Here is a 17,798-nt window from a genome sequence, read left to right as displayed (position 1 = left end):
GGAAACTTTTATATATTAGTTTAAATTAGTTTTACAAAAACTATGAATAATTGGAGAGACATGTTCAAGGGAGGAATTGATGGTTCACCAGAGGATAGTATGAAGATACTGGGATACCTATAAGTACAAGAACAAAGAAAAAGACAAAGATAAACTTTGCCTATCCCAGATTTTGCTTAGGCCAGCCTTTTGTAAGAACAAAAATAGTTCATATGAAAAAATTCCTTAATAAGTAGACCTACCTAAAAAATAGAAAACCTAAAAAAAACTTTTATTTTTATTTTTAATTGTTATAAAATATACATAACATAAACTTTACCATTTTAACCATGTTTAAGTGTACAGTTTAATGGCATTAGGTACATTCACATTGTTGTACAACTATCACTGCCATCCATCTCCAGACTCTTTTCATCTCCTCAGACTGAAACTCTATGTCTGTTAGACATAACTCTCTATTCCCTTCTCCCCTAGCCACCGACCACCATCATTCTGCTTTCTGTCTCTGAATTTGACTACTCTAGGTATCTCATATAAGTGGAATCATACAACATTTGTCCTTTTGTGATTGGCTTATTTCACTTAGCTTATGGTTTATAAGGTTTACCTGTGTTGTGTGTGTGTGTTAGAATTTCTTTACTTTTTAAGGCTGAATAGTATTCTGTTGTATGTATATATACATCTTGTTATTTTGTTTATCCATTCATCTGCCGGTGGACACAGTTGCTTCCATCTTTTGGCTATTGTGAATAATGCGGCTATGAACATGGCTATATTGGTTTAAGTTCCTGTTTTCAGTTCTTTTGGGTATATACCCAGAAATGGAATTGCTGGATCATAAGGTAATTCTATGTTTAATTTTTTGAGGTAGTGCTATACTGTTTTCTTAGACACTTTTTTGAAGAAGGAATTGTATGAAAAATTTAAGCGTCTAATGACATTTTCATTTTAGGTATTGCATTTCTCAGCTCTAGAAGTTTTATTTGGTTCTTTCTTAGGTCCTCAATTTCTTGTTGTGTTCATGTTTTCCTATAATCTTTGAGCCTATTTTTTTTTTAATTTTATTTATTTATTTATTTTTGGCTACGTTGCATCTTTGTTGCTGCGCATGGGCTTTCTCTAGTTGCTGCGAGCGGGGGCTACTCTTCCTTGCAGTGCGTGGACTTCTCATTGCGGTGGCTTCTCTTGTTGCGGAGCACGGGCTCTAGGCACGTGGGCTTCAGTAGTTGTGGCACGTGGGCTCAGTAGTTGTGGCTCACGGGCTGTAGAGTGCAGTTTGAGCCTATTTTTAATGGGTCTTTAAAAATATTTGTCTGCTAATTTCATCTCTGTTGTTTCTGGGTCTGTTTCTATTGACTGACTTTTATTTGGTTCATGGGTCATATTTTCCTGCTTCTTTGCATGTCCAGTACTATTTTCTGGAGTTTGAACATTGTGTTATCTTGTTGAGTGTCTGGATTTTGTTGTCTTGTTTTAGAGAGTGTTGAACATGCTCTAGCAGGTAGGAAGTAGTTTGCAGATCCATCTGAGGCTTCATCTTGAATTTTATTAATGGAGGTCTAGAGTAGGCTTTACGCTAGTGCTGTCATATAGCTCTACTATGTATTTAAGGAGCCTATCCACACTGGACCTGATAGAGATGAAAACTACTAGAATTTGAACTGATGTTTTACTGGGATGAGTCTTTGGAGCATTGGGAAAGAACGAGTATATTTTGAATGGGGGTGGGACATAAAGTATTAGAGCCAGAAGATAGATTCTCAGCATCTGAGAAGACTCTCAGTGGCTGGTGTGATGAATGGAACATGACAGAAGTGATGGTGTGTGATGTTTAAGGCTAGGTCATAAAAGGTATTGCACTTTTTGCACACAGTTCTTGGATTGCTCACTCTGGGGTAAGCTAGCTACCTGACTTTAAGGATATTAAAGCAGCTCTTTGGAGAGGAACTGAGGCCTTCCGCCAGTAGCCAGTACCAACTTGCCAGCCATGTGAGTGAGCAATCCCCTTGGAAATGGATCCTCCAACTCCTATCAGGAGTTTTGAATAACTGCAACCCTAGCCACATTGTGCTGCAACCTCCTGAGAGAGCCTGAACTAGAACCACCAAACCACGGTGCTCTTGAATTCCTGGTCCAGAGAAGTTCTGAGAGATAAGTGAACATTGTAAGCCAGTAGGGTTTGGGGCAACTTGTTACACAACACTAGATAAATGATATGTAACATTTAATTCTAGGCATGCAGATTACTAATCAGCAAGGAACTCAAGGGATCACCTATGCAGATTTCTGGAACACGTTCTCTTACTCTGCCCTATGAATTCCAGCCCACTGGACCTTCTTGAACTCCAGCCTCAGCAAGACCACTGTGCTCTACTTGGATTCCTCTTCCCTGGCCCAGAAAGTACCTCTAGTTAGAAAACCATGTATTTTAAGACTCACCTCATTTGTTTTGCTTTTCCTTTTGTATCACAGTTCTGTGATGCCTTTAGTCCGGGGTCCAAAGACAGGTGTTTCATATGTTTTGTCTAGTTTTCTATTTGTTTACAGTGGGAGTTCAAGGCTGGTACCAATTATTCCAACATGGTGCTAGAAGTGGAAGTCTCTAAAATTGAATTTTAAAATTTAGCATAGTTGATTTTCTTTTTCAATACTTCATCTATTCCAAGTAATTAAGAAAATGTTATAAATCTTATAAATTAAACATAAATTTGGTGATGTTTACATTTTCTTATATGTGCCAGTATTATTTACTAACTTAATGAGATTTCAATGTAAAAAAGACAAGTTTAAATCAATTAGACATTTTTAATTGGAATTACTTGAGTTTCATTACCTTAAACATTCCAAGTGCGTAAGACATTCATTAACACAAATACTAAAAACCATGAATTTGATCATCTTAAATATTTCTATTCTAAATTCTATATCTTCATGGATAAAATATACTTATGCACTAAGGCTAATCAGCAACAAACTGATATAATCTCAAACAATTTGGAGGCTCCTTCTTAGATGGCTGAGCTTGCCTAATGACCTGTGAGTGACATGCCTAGATTGTCAGGGACAGATTTGACACATTGAACTCTAGTTATCAAACACATGTACTTTAAAACTTTAAGTGTTGCTCTCCTAGCCTTCTTACTTTATATAATACACTTTCTTGGTCTGTTTTTCACAGTTTGTACCTCCTAGACAGGCTGCTGCAACACTTTTAAGTTATTTAATTCGTGTCTGTCTAATTCCATAGATTTGGTATATTTGAAAGACTACTATATTTTTTCACATTATTACTAATTGATTCTCAAATGTTTGGTTCCAGAACTAGTATAGCTCTTATAAATTATTGTGAACCCCAAACAGCTCCTGTTTATGTGGTAATTATATTTAACCTATTAGCAATTTAAAATGAATTTTAAAAGATATGAATTTATTTAAAATAATCTATTTTATTTATCGATGAAGGTGGTCAAAAGGTACAAACTCCCAGTGATAAAATAAATAAGTCCTGGGATATAATGTACAGCATGGTGACTACAGTTAATAATACTGTGTTGTATATTTGAAAGTTGCTAAAGGAGTAGATCTTAAAAGTTCTCATCACATGGAAAAAATTTTTGTAGTGATCATTTCACAATATGTACAAATACTGAAGCATTATTGCTGATTTTAAAAACTTTTTAAATGCATGTTTTTCTTCATATTTTTGAGACTTGCTATTTTCATGTTTTTCGAGGTTATTTATAGAGAGATCTAAAGAACATACAGATCTTTCCCTTTCTTTTAAACAGCATGATTTCTAAAGTGTAGATATTACAAGCTTTTGTTTAGCTATTTCATATGTTCAGAGATAGATAGATAGGTAAATTTCACATCCTTCTACTTCCTGAGTCACATGTACGTTAAATGTTCATTTTTCTTAGAGCACTCCTCAGAGAGACCCATGTAGCTGCTGATGATAGTTACAAGAGGTGAACAAAATAGAAATTATTCTGCAGAAAACTTTGAATTTCCTTTTCATGATTTGAGGGAAAAGGGCAGTACTTTGAAGCATCTTATATGTATATGGTGAACTGAGGATTGAGGTATTTTGTTACTGTCAATGTTGGCAGGTTATATAGGCCAACAAGTTAGGGGGCTTTTTTGGTGGCCGTTACTGCGCTCATTCCTTCTACCTCTTCTGCAACCTCACTCCTACCCTCTCATCTAGTAGACATTTGAAGCAGCTACCACGAAGCAAGTATGGTTTTATGTACTGGTTTGCTGGCCTGGGACTCCCAGTCCGTGGGGTGCACAAACTTAAAGAGATAAATTATAACACGGTGTTCAGTGTCACAATATAGATAGCGACAGCTAGTGGAGACATGCAGATTTAAGTAATTAACTTCCTGTAAAGTTCATTTATTCATTCATTCAATAAATACTTGAATACTTACTATGTGTTAGGCTGAAGATATGATGGTCAATAAGACAAACGTGATTGCTGCTTTGCGAGCATTCAGCCTTGAGAACCTGGAAAGAATTTGAGGGGTTCAGAACCGCTGTGGCCGTTGGGTCTTGAAGCTTGAATAGAAGTATGGCAAATAGTAAATGGAGGGAGCACATGAAGACTTTAGTCCATCCAAGGATTGTGAGGAGTTCTCTGTGTTAGGATTATAGGTTATATGAACGGGAGTGACACATGCGGAGACTGGAAGGGTAGATTAGGGCCAATGTGACTGGGGCCAGCATGAACGTCAGATCAGGGAATTTGGATTTTTTTTTTTCTGTAAGCATTTAATAAGCCCACTAGCATTTTAAAAATGAGCGCTGAAATCCATGAGGTTTTGTATTTTACTGGTTGTATTTTGATTAAAAAGTACTCATTATTTAAATTAGTGATTTGATTCATTATAATGATCTGTCAGTCTGCTAAGAATGTAATTGATGTATATGTTAGCTGCTTTTTTTGTAATCGGGGATTGTTTTTTTTTCAGCCTTTACCCTTCGAAAAGAAAATCTGGAAATGTTTGAAGCAGTTGGTTTTTTAGCTATCAAACTTGGAGTGATTCCTTCGGATTTTAGTTATGCAGGACTTAAAGACAAGAAAGCCATCACTTATCAAGCAATGGTTGTTAGAAAAGTGACACCAGAGAGGTAATAAGATGTTACTTTAAAGGACAGACTTTATTTTCTTATTGCATCAAAAACTCAGAATGATACTGGGAGCATATTAACCTCACTATCAATAGTAATTGACTACAGCCTTACTCAGCAACATATTCTGCATTAATAGTGTAATTTGTTTTGTTGAACAAAACAAAACTCTATTTAGAACTCTAAACTCTATTTAGAAACAAAACTCTATTGAACAACAAAACAAAACTCTATTTAAAAGATAATACATGTTTATTTAGAAGATAGTACATGTATTATTTAGAAGATAATACGTGTATTTAGAAGAAATACATGTTTATTATAGAGGATTTAGAAAATAGAAAGAAGAATAAAAAAGAAATTAAAAGTCACTAAAAATTCTCTTACTCAGAAATAACCACAATAACATTTTGATCCATTTCCTTCCAGTCTTTTTTCAAATACTATGCTACATACAGATGCTACAAAGCCATTTTTTACATATGTGAAAATCTCACTGTATGTGTAATTTATATTTTACTTATAAAAATAATTAATATTCTTAATGAAAATTTATGTCATGAAATATTTCAGAGTCATGTTCATTATACAGACTAATTTATTTAACAGTCCTCTGTTTTGGGACATAGAAATTTGTTCCAAGTTTTCACTGTAAATACTACTGTGATTAATATGATTGTACTTAAATCTGTGCCTTGTGGATACTTTCCTCAAGATAAAGTTAAGAAAGTTGAATCATTGAACCAGAATTCTGTCTAACTTGATATAATATTGATATATTAATCTTTAGTCATCAAATGTTTAAGTATTCACTATTTGCAGGTAGATGTTTCTAAGTTCATATATGTGGGACAAAAAAAATTGTTTATGATTTTGTCTTTGTGGTCAAGAAGTGCAGTATAGTAAGAGAGAATGACTTTAGATGTTAAAAGGTATTTAGATGTTAAAAATTAGTTTTTAACCATCAAAGACAAAACAAGTTATTAGTTTCTAGGAGGAGCAGGTACTTTGATTTGGCTTATGGGTAGGGGATTTTAATTACCCATCAACTAACAGTAAGATTTTAGCAGATGCAGAAAATCTGAAGATAGTTTAGAGGGGCAGTAAGCTAAAAAGTCTGCCTAATAAAGCAGATAGTTCCTGTAAGGACTACAGAAAATATGATGTAAAGAAGAATTTACATCAGTTCTTACAGGATCTTAAAAGTTAGGCTAAGACAATTGAAATCTATTATTTAGATGTTGGTGAAAAATTGAAAATTTGAATAAGGAAGTGTTCAGAGCAGAATTTTAGGAAAATCCTCTGGCACTAGTGGTTTTTTGGTAACACTGGAGAAAGAGAGACTGAGGGGGAAAGGAGCAAAGTCTAAGAACAGGAAGAGCAGAGAACAGTTTAGAGGTTCTATCTCTTGAACTAAGAAGTCAGAAAGCTACATAGATAGAGTAGTAGCATTAGGAATATGTGTTCCAGTTCTTAAAATAACTCTTAATATAATCCTATGATAAAGGGTTTTTAGTGTACATTTGTTGAAATAAATGAAAGATGTGTTTTTGAAATAGTCCCCCCAATTTTTGTTTTAGTATTCTGATATAAGTGGTTGTCTGCCAACTGTCATTTAAACTTTATTTAACCTAATTTTTTGACATTTTTAACATAATTTTTTAATGTTTAAGCATTTAAACTAATTTTTTAAATGTAAGATTTAACTGAGTCTATATGATTTATCATTTATAGGTTGAAAAATGTTGAAAAAGAAATTGAAAAGAAAAGAATGAATGTGTTTAATATTCGGTCTGTAGATGATTCCCTTAGACTCGGTCAGCTCAAAGGAAATCACTTTGATATTGTCATCAGAAATTTAAAAAATCAAATAAATGATTCTGCAAACCTGAGAGAGAGAATTTTGGAGGCAGTAGAAAATGTTAAGGTAAGAAAACTGCACTTTAAAAAAAAATTAATTAATTAACTTATTTTTGGCTTAGTTGGGTCTTAGTTGCTGTACGCGGGATCTTTCATTGCGGCATGTGGGCTTCTCTCTAGTTGTGGCGCGTGGGCTCTAGAGTGCGTGGGCTCTCTAGTTGTGGTGAGCGGGCTCAGTTGCCCCGCAGCAGGTGGGATCTTAGTTCCCCAACCAGGGATCAAACCCGTGTCCCCTGCATTGGAAGGCGATTCTTAACCCCTGGACTATCAAGGATGTCCCAAAACTGCACTTTAAAATAGAGTTTATAGGAAAATCTTTATAGTCCCTCCCTTTACATTGAGATAAGAAGGGAAATTTTTCTTTTTCTTTTGTACCTTTTCTTTTTATTGCATGTATAATTATTTTTAAAAATGATAATTAGGGCCATTTGACTTATTTTTTTATTTTTCTTCTTAGTACACATTTTTGTATTGAAAAAACACAACTTTAGTGTAATAAAAAAAAATTGTATAGTGTTCCTCAGTGTGGGGGTAAAAACTATCTGTATAAAAAGACAGATTTTTTTTTTTTTTTTTTTTTTTTTTAGTATCTGCCATATAGAGTAGTATTTCAGGCAAAGAGATTAATTTTGGGGGAAACTTTGTCTAGTAAATCTTTTCAGAAATCTTTGGCAAATAGTTTTTATATTACTTTTTAGAATATTTTTTCTTTTCAATCTAATTTTGAATTTTGTTTCACTGTATACAAATGATAAATCATATACATTTTGTCTTACAGTAAAAAATTACTTACCATAAGTTTTTCAATGACATTTGCCAAGCATCTAAATATGCACATACAACCATAGCCTTCATTCTGATCATGTAGGCTATGGGTTCAGCAAACTTTTTTCTGTAAAGGGCCAGATAATAAATATTTGTGGTTTTGTAGGCATATGGTCTCTGTTGCAGGTACTCTACTGCTGTTGTGTGGAAGCATCCATGGACAATATGTAAATGAATGAGTATGGCCATGTTCTAATAAAACCTTGTTTACAAAAACAGGTGTTGGGCCAGATTTGACTTGTGGGCCAGTTAATAGCTTGCCAACTCCTGATCTAGACCCGTAATTCTCAACCTGGGGTGCTTTTAAAAAATTTCAGCAGTCTGTCTCTTCTCCCAAACCAATTAAATAAGAACATTTGGGGATGCAGCTTAGGCATTAGCATTTAAAAAAAAACTCCCTAAGTGATTCTTCCCTACAGCTAACACTGAGAAACACAGATCTAAGTTTCTGACCACAGAGACCTTTTTACACAATTTTATGCCTCTCCAGCAGGAAAACAAACAAACAGAAATCAGGTTTTAATCAATGTCATGCCTAACAGGAAAATATCTTCCAACTAAAGATTTTTAAAATCTTTAAAATATACAGGCATTCCCTGATTATATACTCTTTATATGGTTGTTTTTTCCTTTTCTTCTAGACCTACCTAAGATTCTTTTTTTTTTTTTTTCCCCTGATAAACTATTAAAAAGATATCCCTTAGAAAAGGGAGCGGGGTTTTCCGAACTCTGATAGCATTTATTGCCAGACTTTCATTTGGTATTTATGCATATACATTTTAAAATTCCCACTAGGAATAATCTTAGATTTAGCCAACTTTCCTTTAGTTCTCATGATAAGGGTAAGGAAGTTGAGAATTCCTGAAAATAAGAAGTTTTTGGAGTTTTGTTTTAAAGGGTTATAAACCTTTTGTTATATAACCAACCCTAAGTAATTTGGAGGGGTACTTAAAACTCTTCTGGTGTTTGTAGGATATTGTCTAATGTTATTTTTCCAAATTTGAAATAATTAAAAGTATTTAACTGTGAGATTTAATGCAGGGAGTACTTATTCTATCTGCAGTTGATCTTTGTGGCATGAGGTCAGGACACAGTTCCTTGTGTACCATGCTGATTACAAATTATCTTAGCATCTTTTATTGAACAGTCCTGGAGTTGGTGCTTGATAATCATTGTTGAATGAATATATATTCCCCCATAAAGTGAGTGTAGAGAACTCTTTTGTCTTTCAAGAAACCATCTGGGCCTGGGGTTTGCTTTGTGAGAACATGTTTAACCACTGACCAATGTCTTTAATGGTTGCAGTGGTAAATTACAATTTGCTAATCCTTCTGAAGTGACGCCATGCATTGCCTTGGCCCAGGCTTTCAGAAGCTGAGATAATCGAAAAACCAACCGTTATATATAAAGAAGCCAAGACTTGCTGGGTTTGAAAATAAATCTGCTTTGTATTTCAAGCATCTCCAGACAGCAGAAGTCTCAAAATCAGAAAGAGCTTCAGGGCAAAGTGCAGATCCAGTACTAGGTAACCAGTACATCCCAGTTTTCCCAGAACTTTCATGAGTTTAGCACCAAGAGTCCCACATTCCAGAAAACTCCTCAGTAATGTGAATGAAAAGCTGACATATTTTTAAAGATTTTTCACTTATTTTCTAACTTCTAATCATTTGTTCTTTTACTTTCTATATTTTAACTGTATAGTGTTTCTCAGCCCATTTGGTATCCATGTGTGTATTGCCAATTGCAAGATTCTTTTATTGAAATAAATACAGCAAGAAAGACTTGATTACATATTCCAACACAATAATTGTATTTATTTATCTTAGTTTGGGGCTATAACAAAGAACCATAGACTGGGTGATTTTTAAACAAGAGAAAATTACTTCTCATAGTTCTGGAGGCTGGAAGCCTAAGATCAGGGTTCCTGCCTGGTCTTCTTATTGTATTCACACACTGCAGAAATAGAGTGGGCTAGTTCTACCACCATTTCCTATAAGGGCACTAATCCTATTCATGAGGGCTCTATCCTCATGACCTAATTACCTCCCCAAAACACCATCAGATTGGAGGTTAGGATTTCAACATATGACTTCTGGTGGCTCACAGGCATGTGGTCCATAACAATATACTTTTAATTAATTGATTTTTTTGGTATTTATAGAATAAAGGGTTTGTGAATTACTACGGACCACAGAGATTTGGGATGGGAAGGAAAGTTCACACAGACCAAATTGGATTGGCTTTGCTGAAGAGCGAAATGGTATGGATTCTTTAAAAGTATGGACTTAGCTGTTTTGTCAGTTGTCCTTACTACATAAGCCCGCTCCTTGCTTTCTTAACCCAGCATATAAATGCAGCTATACCGCCACATACATATATCATACATTACATCATGTTTATTGAGCAGCCACTATATTCTTGGTATCACATTATAGCAAAGCAAACTGTATGTGATGCCCCTGTATTTAATACCTGCTTGAGACTAACAGGGACTTGACCAGCACTCATCAAATTCATAGTGAGCTGAATAGAGGATTTTGAGAAAGCTCACACCCTAATTCGAGAAATCTGGTATCAGATATTATGCAAGATAGGAATTCACCCAATGGCAGAGACTAAGAGGAACAGCAAATTTGAAAAAGAAAATCTGGCTAGTTTCAAACGAAACTAAAAATGCATGTCACAAATAAACCACATTTGCCCAATTATTATATTATATATTTTTAAACTGTATATTATATATATAATTACATATTATATATACACACATATATTTTCACACTGGTTGCAGTGCACATAATAGAGAAAAACTACAAAACTGTGAAAATTATATATTTGAGCAAATGCAGTATTCTTCATAGAATAGTGTCATGCTTACTCATTTGTGTTCTGATATGCTTTCTTGGGTGGAAGAGAAAGGAACAGTAAAAGCACTTGTGAGAAGCATTGTGCATGTGAACATCATCTTACACATGGAAATAAGGTTGACAGCTGGTGATGTAGACCACGTCTGCAAAACTGCAGTCAGTCTGGGCTTAACATTTCAGAGGGAGTTTAGCAAGTGGGATATAACTGATATGATAAAGGGTCTAGAAACTGTATTGATGAGAAATGATTAACTGAACAGTGTTTTTTCAGTCTAGAAAACTCTGAAGAGGAAATTAAATTATAAAGTATTTGAAATTTTGTCATATGGAAGAAGAATTTAATAGTTAGGGATCTGAAGAATGCATCATGTGTTCTGTTTGAGTTCTGCCAGTTGTCAAATATGTCACTATAGGCAGGTTAATTAGTTTTCCCAGCCTCGGTTTTCTTATCTGTAAAATGGACATAATACGTATTTTACAAGATGTTCGTGAGAAGTAAATGAGATAACTTTTGTGAAAGCACCTAGCGTAGTGTCAGGCTCATAGTAGATGAATGTTCAAAAATATGATTAGACTGTTAATTGTCTGGTTTTAACAGTGGTAGAAATTCAAGGGGCCAAGTTTTAGCCTAGTGTAAGAAAGACTTTTCTAACAGTTGTCCAAAGAAATGGGCTTCCTCCTCCGCCACTCCCCACCCCAAGAACTGGAAATTCCTCTTGCTATCATTACATTTAAACAAAAGCTGGCTGGCTACCCCTTCAATGGCTACCTCTTTCAAACTTCATATTCCATGCTCCTAATTATTTGTTAACTTGCTAGACTATTGGTTATCAATTATTGCTGTGAAACAAATTACCCAAAACTTAGTGGATTAAAACCACAGGCATTTATTATCTCACTATTTCTGAGGGTCAGGAATCTGGGAGCAGCTTAGCTGGGCATGTTTGCATCAGGGTCTCTCATGCATTTGCAGTTAGCTATCAGCCTGGGTGGTCTCTGAAAACTTGAGTGGGTACCGAGGATCTACATCCAAGCTCACTCTCATGGTTGTTGGCAGGAACCTTGAGTTTCTTGCCATAGTGGTACTCATGGCATGGCTTCCCCCGGAGAGAGGAGTCCAAGAGCACAAAAGAGAGAGAGAGAGAGAGAGACCACAACAGAGAGAGAGAGGGAGACCACAACAGAAACCTCATGGATAACCAACAAGGACCTACTGTATAGCACAGAGAACTCTGCTCAATATTATGGAACAACCTAAATGGGAAAAGAATTTGAAAAAGAATAGATACATGTATATGTATAGCTGTATCACTTTGCTGTACACCTGAAACTATCACAACATTGTTAATCAACTGTACTCTGACATAAAATAAAAAGTTTTAAAAAAGTAGGGTCATATATCTCTTGACACGCTCTCTTTGCTAAAGGAAATAGAATATTCCTTCAGAAAAATGAAATGAGAAAAAAGTTGCAGTTTGATAAAATGGAGGGGAGTAATTCCTTTTCAGAGGATACAGTTTTTAGCCTCATAAAAGTTCTTTAAAAATAGAACATTTATTCCTTTCTTCATTCATTCATACTCAATAAATATTCATTGAATAAAAAAAGAAAAAAGAAACTTCAGTGTCTTTCATAGCCTAATCTTGGGAGGGACAGACCTTCACTACTTCCGTATTCCACAGTCACGCAGACCAACCCTGACGGGTGTGGGAGAGGACTGCCCAGGCGTGAGCCCAGGTGCTTGAGACCACTGGGGCCTGTCTTAGAGGCTGGCTCCCACAGCTGGAAAGGCAGATTTTTTTTTTTCCTTTTGCTTGAAGCACGCCCTCCCCAACCTTTACATTCCTTATGTCTCAATTTAAATTCTCATCCCACTACCCAAGAATTAGTGAATTCCCCTTATCTTGTGACTGCACAGCCTCCTAGACTTCCCATCTCAGGTTTGATTACATTTTATAATTATTGCTTATTTAATTTTTTCCAGTAAACAGAGACCACAAGTCTCTTGCTCAACACTCTATCCCTGGTATCTCCACAGTGCCTAGCACATGGCAGATGCTTAGTAGTATTTGTTTGAATGAATGAATAATGTTAACAGAAGAGTGAGTGGGAGATTAGGTTGCTTGACCTATTTTAAGATCCTTTCCTACTCTAAGGCACATACTTAGAAATAAGTTGTGCTGGAGACAGTGATAAAATATAGGAACTAGTCGATACCTTTTTTTTTTATTTTAAAGGAGCATCTTTTAATCTATTTAGGTTTTAAAAGAAAATATTAAAGTTGGCAATTTTTAAAAATGACTTTGGCAATTATTTTTAAGACCACAGAATTCTGAGATTTGAGAACACAAATGAAATTAGTGGCTTGCCATTCCCCTATGCTTGTTCCTTCCCTTATTTTTGTTGTGTATTTTTGTTGGCTAAGTCTGAGTTTTTATGTCATCACTTAATACTTGCGTTCATAGTTCGATGATAGAGGCAAAGAATGACAGAAGAAGAACTGTGGACGTGGTGGGGGAGCACTTTTCCAGTCCATAATATTTTAAACCTATGTATCAGGTTGCTTTGTACAGGAGGTTAATTCTAAATTTAACATTGTGTAACTTTTGAACACTTAAAGACAAGATTGCCATGTAAAATATCACGTTAAATGCTTATTCTTGTTCCTTTGTTAAATGTCTGGCATTTGTTAGATGTCAGACAATTTGTACCTTTTTAAAAAAAAGTAAGTAATTTTTCATTTTCATTTAACATATGTTTGCTTGTTTGGTTTTTAAAGGTGAAGGCTGTGAAATTATTTCTTACACCAGAAGATTTGGATGATCCTGTAAATAGAGCAAAGAAATATTTTCTTCAAACTGGTACTTAAAAAGTTTCTTTACCCCATACATAACCATGCAGATACATAATATAAGTGTTATGTCAGCAGGAGGGCATTCATTACAACATAAATATGATACGAAATAGACTGTAATATATTGTATATTCAAGCATTTTTATTACGTGCCCTAGGCACTCCATTTTTGGCCAGATCTCTGGGATTTTTGTCTGTTCTAATTCTTGCTTGGGGGTAGGGGTGAGGGAAAAGATGCTTTCTGAGTTTTTCTTGGCCTAAATCCTCGAAGGATTTACGTATTGATGGAAGTATAATTCACTACCATCAGAGGAGACTGAAAAAATAAACTAAATAAAAGTACATTCGTTATATCTAATACTTTGTGCATTGTTTTTGATCTAGTTGCCATTTAGCCCTGACTGCTGATTTTGAAAACTTTAGCCCAATATATGTAGAATGCTTAATGAGAAGCACTAAAAAAAAGTTGTTACGAGTGTGGGTTCTAGAGTCAATCTATGTGGGTTTAACTGTCAACTTTAGTACTTCCCAGCTGTATAGTCTTGTGCAAGTCATTTAGTTTCATTCTTTTAGTTTCTTCATCTGCAAACTGAAGCTAATAATGGTATCTAAAAGACTGTCATGAGATTTAAATAAGATAATAGATATAATGCTTTTAAAATAGTGCCTGGCACGTTCTGAATACTGAATAAATATTACTTGTATTTAAACAATAACAGCAAGCATAGCATTTTAGATTCATTCAAATATATGATCGACAGATACGTGCATATTGAATTTCACTTACATTGAAATGAAGGACATCAGTTTTCAAATATCTCCATTCATTGTTTTAAATTACGTACATCTTACCTATATGTAATGATTCATAGGAGAAAAATATTTTTATGCCACACCAGAATCTGTAAACAGTGTGAGAATTTCAAATTGTTATGAGTAATCTAAGGAAAATTCAAAATTGCATCTATTGTAGGGTCCTGAGAAAATAATTTCCTTTTGGCAGTGATTCTTAAACTTTAGTGTGCTTAAGAAACCTGGTGCATTTATTAAAATGCTGAATCCAAGGCCCTACCTGAATAAGCATCTTTGCCATGGAGTCCAGTAACCTAATTTTAAAAAGCATCCTACTAGCAAGACCTAGTAGAACACTTGAAGGATCCAGATGTCAACCCTTTCTTATTCAAAAAATTCTGTGTAAAACATCCATAATAGCTCTTTAAAAATCTCTAAGCTCAGGGGTTTATGTAATGCTTTAAAAATAAAAAAAAAAAGTCCTCTAAATAACTGCAAATTAGTTTTACCTCCATCCTGAAGTTGGAGTTACTAATGTTGTGCTCTTTTTAAAGCAGGGAAAGTGATTGAGCCATATGATTAATGATCTTTATTAAAAACAAACAAACAGGGGGCTTCCCTGGTGGCGCAGTGGTTGAGAGTCTGCCTGCCAGTGCAGGGGACACGGGTTCGAGCCCTGGTCTGGGAGGATCCCACATGCCGCGGAGCAACTAGGCCCGTGAGCCACAACTACTGAGCCTGCGCGTCTGGAGCCTGTGCTCCGCAACAAGAGAGGCCGCGATAGTGAGAGGCCCGCGCACCGCGATGAAGAGTGGCCCCCGCTTGCCGCAACTAGAGACAGCCCTCGCACAGAAACGAGGACCCAACACAGCCAAAAATAAAAATAAATAAATAAATAAAAATTAAAAAAAAACAAAAACCAAACAAACAAAAAACCTCTTCAAGTGTAGCTCTGGCTTATAGTTGGTGCTGAGCATCATCTTCATACTCAGGTTCCCAGGACAGCTCAGTTCATTTAGAGAGCGTGGTAAAGCTCTTAATAACTGGCCTTTAAGTAAAGGTGACTAACTGATCTTCGCTTTATTTCAGAGGATGCTAAAGGCACACTTTCACTGATGCCTGAATTCAAAGTTCGGGAGAGAGCATTGTTGGAGTCCCTGCATCGCTTTGGCATGACAGAGGAGGGCTGTATCCAGGCGTGGTTCTCTTTCCCCCACTCCATGCGCATATTCTACGTTCATGCATATAGCAGCAAAATCTGGAACGAGGCAGTATCTTACAGACTTGCAACCTATGGATCAAGAGTGGTGGAGGGTGATTTGGTCTGTTTGGATGAAGATATTGACGATGAGCATTTACCAAGTAGTAAAGTAAGTGTCATTTCATCAAGAGTAGTTACCACGCCAGGAATACGAATTTTCAGAAGCCCTTATTTTAGAAACAATTTAAAACTAAACATGCTCTTTTTTTTTTTTACTTATATTTGCTCATCTCCTGCTTCTACTCTGCTGTCAGCTGACGCTTAACATGCTATTGAATGGAAAAATAAAAATAGTGGTATGAAGTGAAAGTTACAAAGATAGTAAACCTTCCTTTAAAGAACACATTCTTTAGAGTAAGATTTTTATAATAATGGTATACAGGGTATGTAATGTCATGTGCGTTTCTTTTATATAGGTGCGATTTTACAACTTGCTTTTTTCCCTCTTAACAGTATCTTAGAGGCATTTATATTAATGAAATATAATTTTGTATTGTAAAAATTGATCCTTCCATTTCCTCCCCATCCAACTAGTATTTTTATAGTATTTTAATCTCTGTGAGATTGAACTAAATAATGAAATTTAATTCCATAAATCATGTAAGGCAATTTATTTTATAGTATTGTAATGCAAAAAGAGCAGACTATTCTCCATCATTATCTTAATTCAATCTCACAAATATATTTTAAAAATTAATGAAGGGATTTGAGTAGTGCTTTTGTATATAACATCATAAAATCATTGACCTTTAGAGGACAAAAAGATTTTAGAGACCCTCTTTTCTAATTCCCATTTTATAGAAATGAAAATTGAGACCCAGGCTGGAGAGGAGACAGATTAAGTGACATAGGTAGCACTTAATCTGTTGTCTGATTCCTCACCCAGATTAGTCTCTACTAGAGAAGTTGTGGAGTATAGAAAAGGTGTCAGCATGTAGAGATAAGGCATGGCCCAGTTTTTCAAAAATGGAGAAAAATAGACTGAACTTTCCATAAAGGAAGCTTGATCTAAATTAATGGCAGAATTCTAGATGTATGAATTAAGGATTTTTTTGGTTTCAAGTGATGGAAACCCACCTCAGACTAACTTAAGGAAAACAGACAGAAATTTCTTGGCCCTCATAACTAAAAGTGCATGATTGATTCAGGCACAGCTGTGTCAAGGGACTTAAGCAGTGTCCTAAATCATCCGTCTCATTTGCTTTATCTTGCAGCTCTGCTTTCCTCTCTGTTAGATCCATTCTTAGTTTCTTCTCCAGAAAAGAGGGCTTTTCTTTCCCAACAGTTTCAGTCAAAGCCATGGAATTGAGCCTCAGTGGCTAGGAATGGCTTGGCTTGGGTCACATGTCCCCAAACCAGTTATTATGGACTGGAGTATGTGATTGGCAAAACCTGTGTTCCAAGGGCTCCTTCCTGGAACCACCCCATCCAAACCACATTTAAGAACTGGGAGGGAAGCTCCCAGGAAAATGCAGGTGCACTACCAGAAAAGAGGGCGTAAAGGCTGAGTGATGAGTGAGCCAGAACGAAGATGTCTGCTTTACTATTTTATTAAATGAATGGCTTATGAATATTTAGATAAGAAAGTGATCACTAAGAGCATAAATCATTAAGAATGGTCATTTAACTGAGACACAGACTCTGAAACTGTGTAAGAAAAAATCTAGCAGCATCGTAGGTTTTATTTTACCTCATATGAGTGGAAGAAGAGATATGTCAGTTGATTCCATCTTGATAAATAATGAAAAAAGCACAAGTTTTTTAACGCCTTTCAGAAAACATGTCCATTTAAATATTACCTAGGCAACACATTATTTAGTAGGTCAGCCATTTCTAATTCAGATTTTCAGAAGTTAAAGGTTACTTTGATAAAATATAACAATAATCTCTGAAATGCATGTGTCTTATAAGACTTCTTTGTTCCATGTAACATTTGCACGGATAGTTTTGTGATCAGGATTGAATCTGCTTTTCTTTCAGGAGATGTAGTAGAAAAGAGAATATTTTCTCCTTTACATTTTGCAGAGTTTACTTTTATTAGCAGCAAAAGTGTCTATATTTTTAAGATCAATCATTTATACTTTATTAGTTAGCACTGAGAAAAGAAAAGGCAGGAATTGGAGTCTCAAGACATAAAATATGTATA

The 17,798-nt window shown here is 35.3% G+C and overlaps 1 protein-coding gene across 10 annotated transcripts in view; it reads left to right on the top strand.

The window, feature by feature from the left end:
* PUS7L (pseudouridine synthase 7 like) overlaps nucleotides 1–17,798 on the top strand; it is a 42,653-nt gene that overhangs the window by 5,770 nt on the left and 19,085 nt on the right. For 9 of the 10 annotated variants that reach the window (XM_082349400.1, XM_082349399.1, XM_082349397.1 and 6 more), the window contains 5 exons: nucleotides 4,974–5,133; nucleotides 6,868–7,060; nucleotides 10,040–10,138; nucleotides 13,525–13,606; nucleotides 15,481–15,761. In XM_082349400.1, coding sequence (XP_082205526.1) covers nucleotides 4,974–5,133; nucleotides 6,868–7,060; nucleotides 10,040–10,138; nucleotides 13,525–13,606; nucleotides 15,481–15,761 — 815 coding nt within the window. The remainder of the gene's footprint in view (nucleotides 1–4,973; nucleotides 5,134–6,867; nucleotides 7,061–10,039; nucleotides 10,139–13,524; nucleotides 13,607–15,480; nucleotides 15,762–17,798) is intronic. The other variant, XM_082349404.1, reaches the window with a different exon arrangement.

This window comes from Balaenoptera borealis (genome assembly GCF_965194805.1).
Source record: "Balaenoptera borealis genome assembly, chromosome: 13".
Classification (NCBI taxonomy): domain Eukaryota; kingdom Metazoa; phylum Chordata; class Mammalia; order Artiodactyla; family Balaenopteridae; genus Balaenoptera; species Balaenoptera borealis.
The sequence above is the reverse complement of the archived record's forward strand: the minus strand, read 5'-3'. Positions and strand labels throughout refer to the sequence as shown.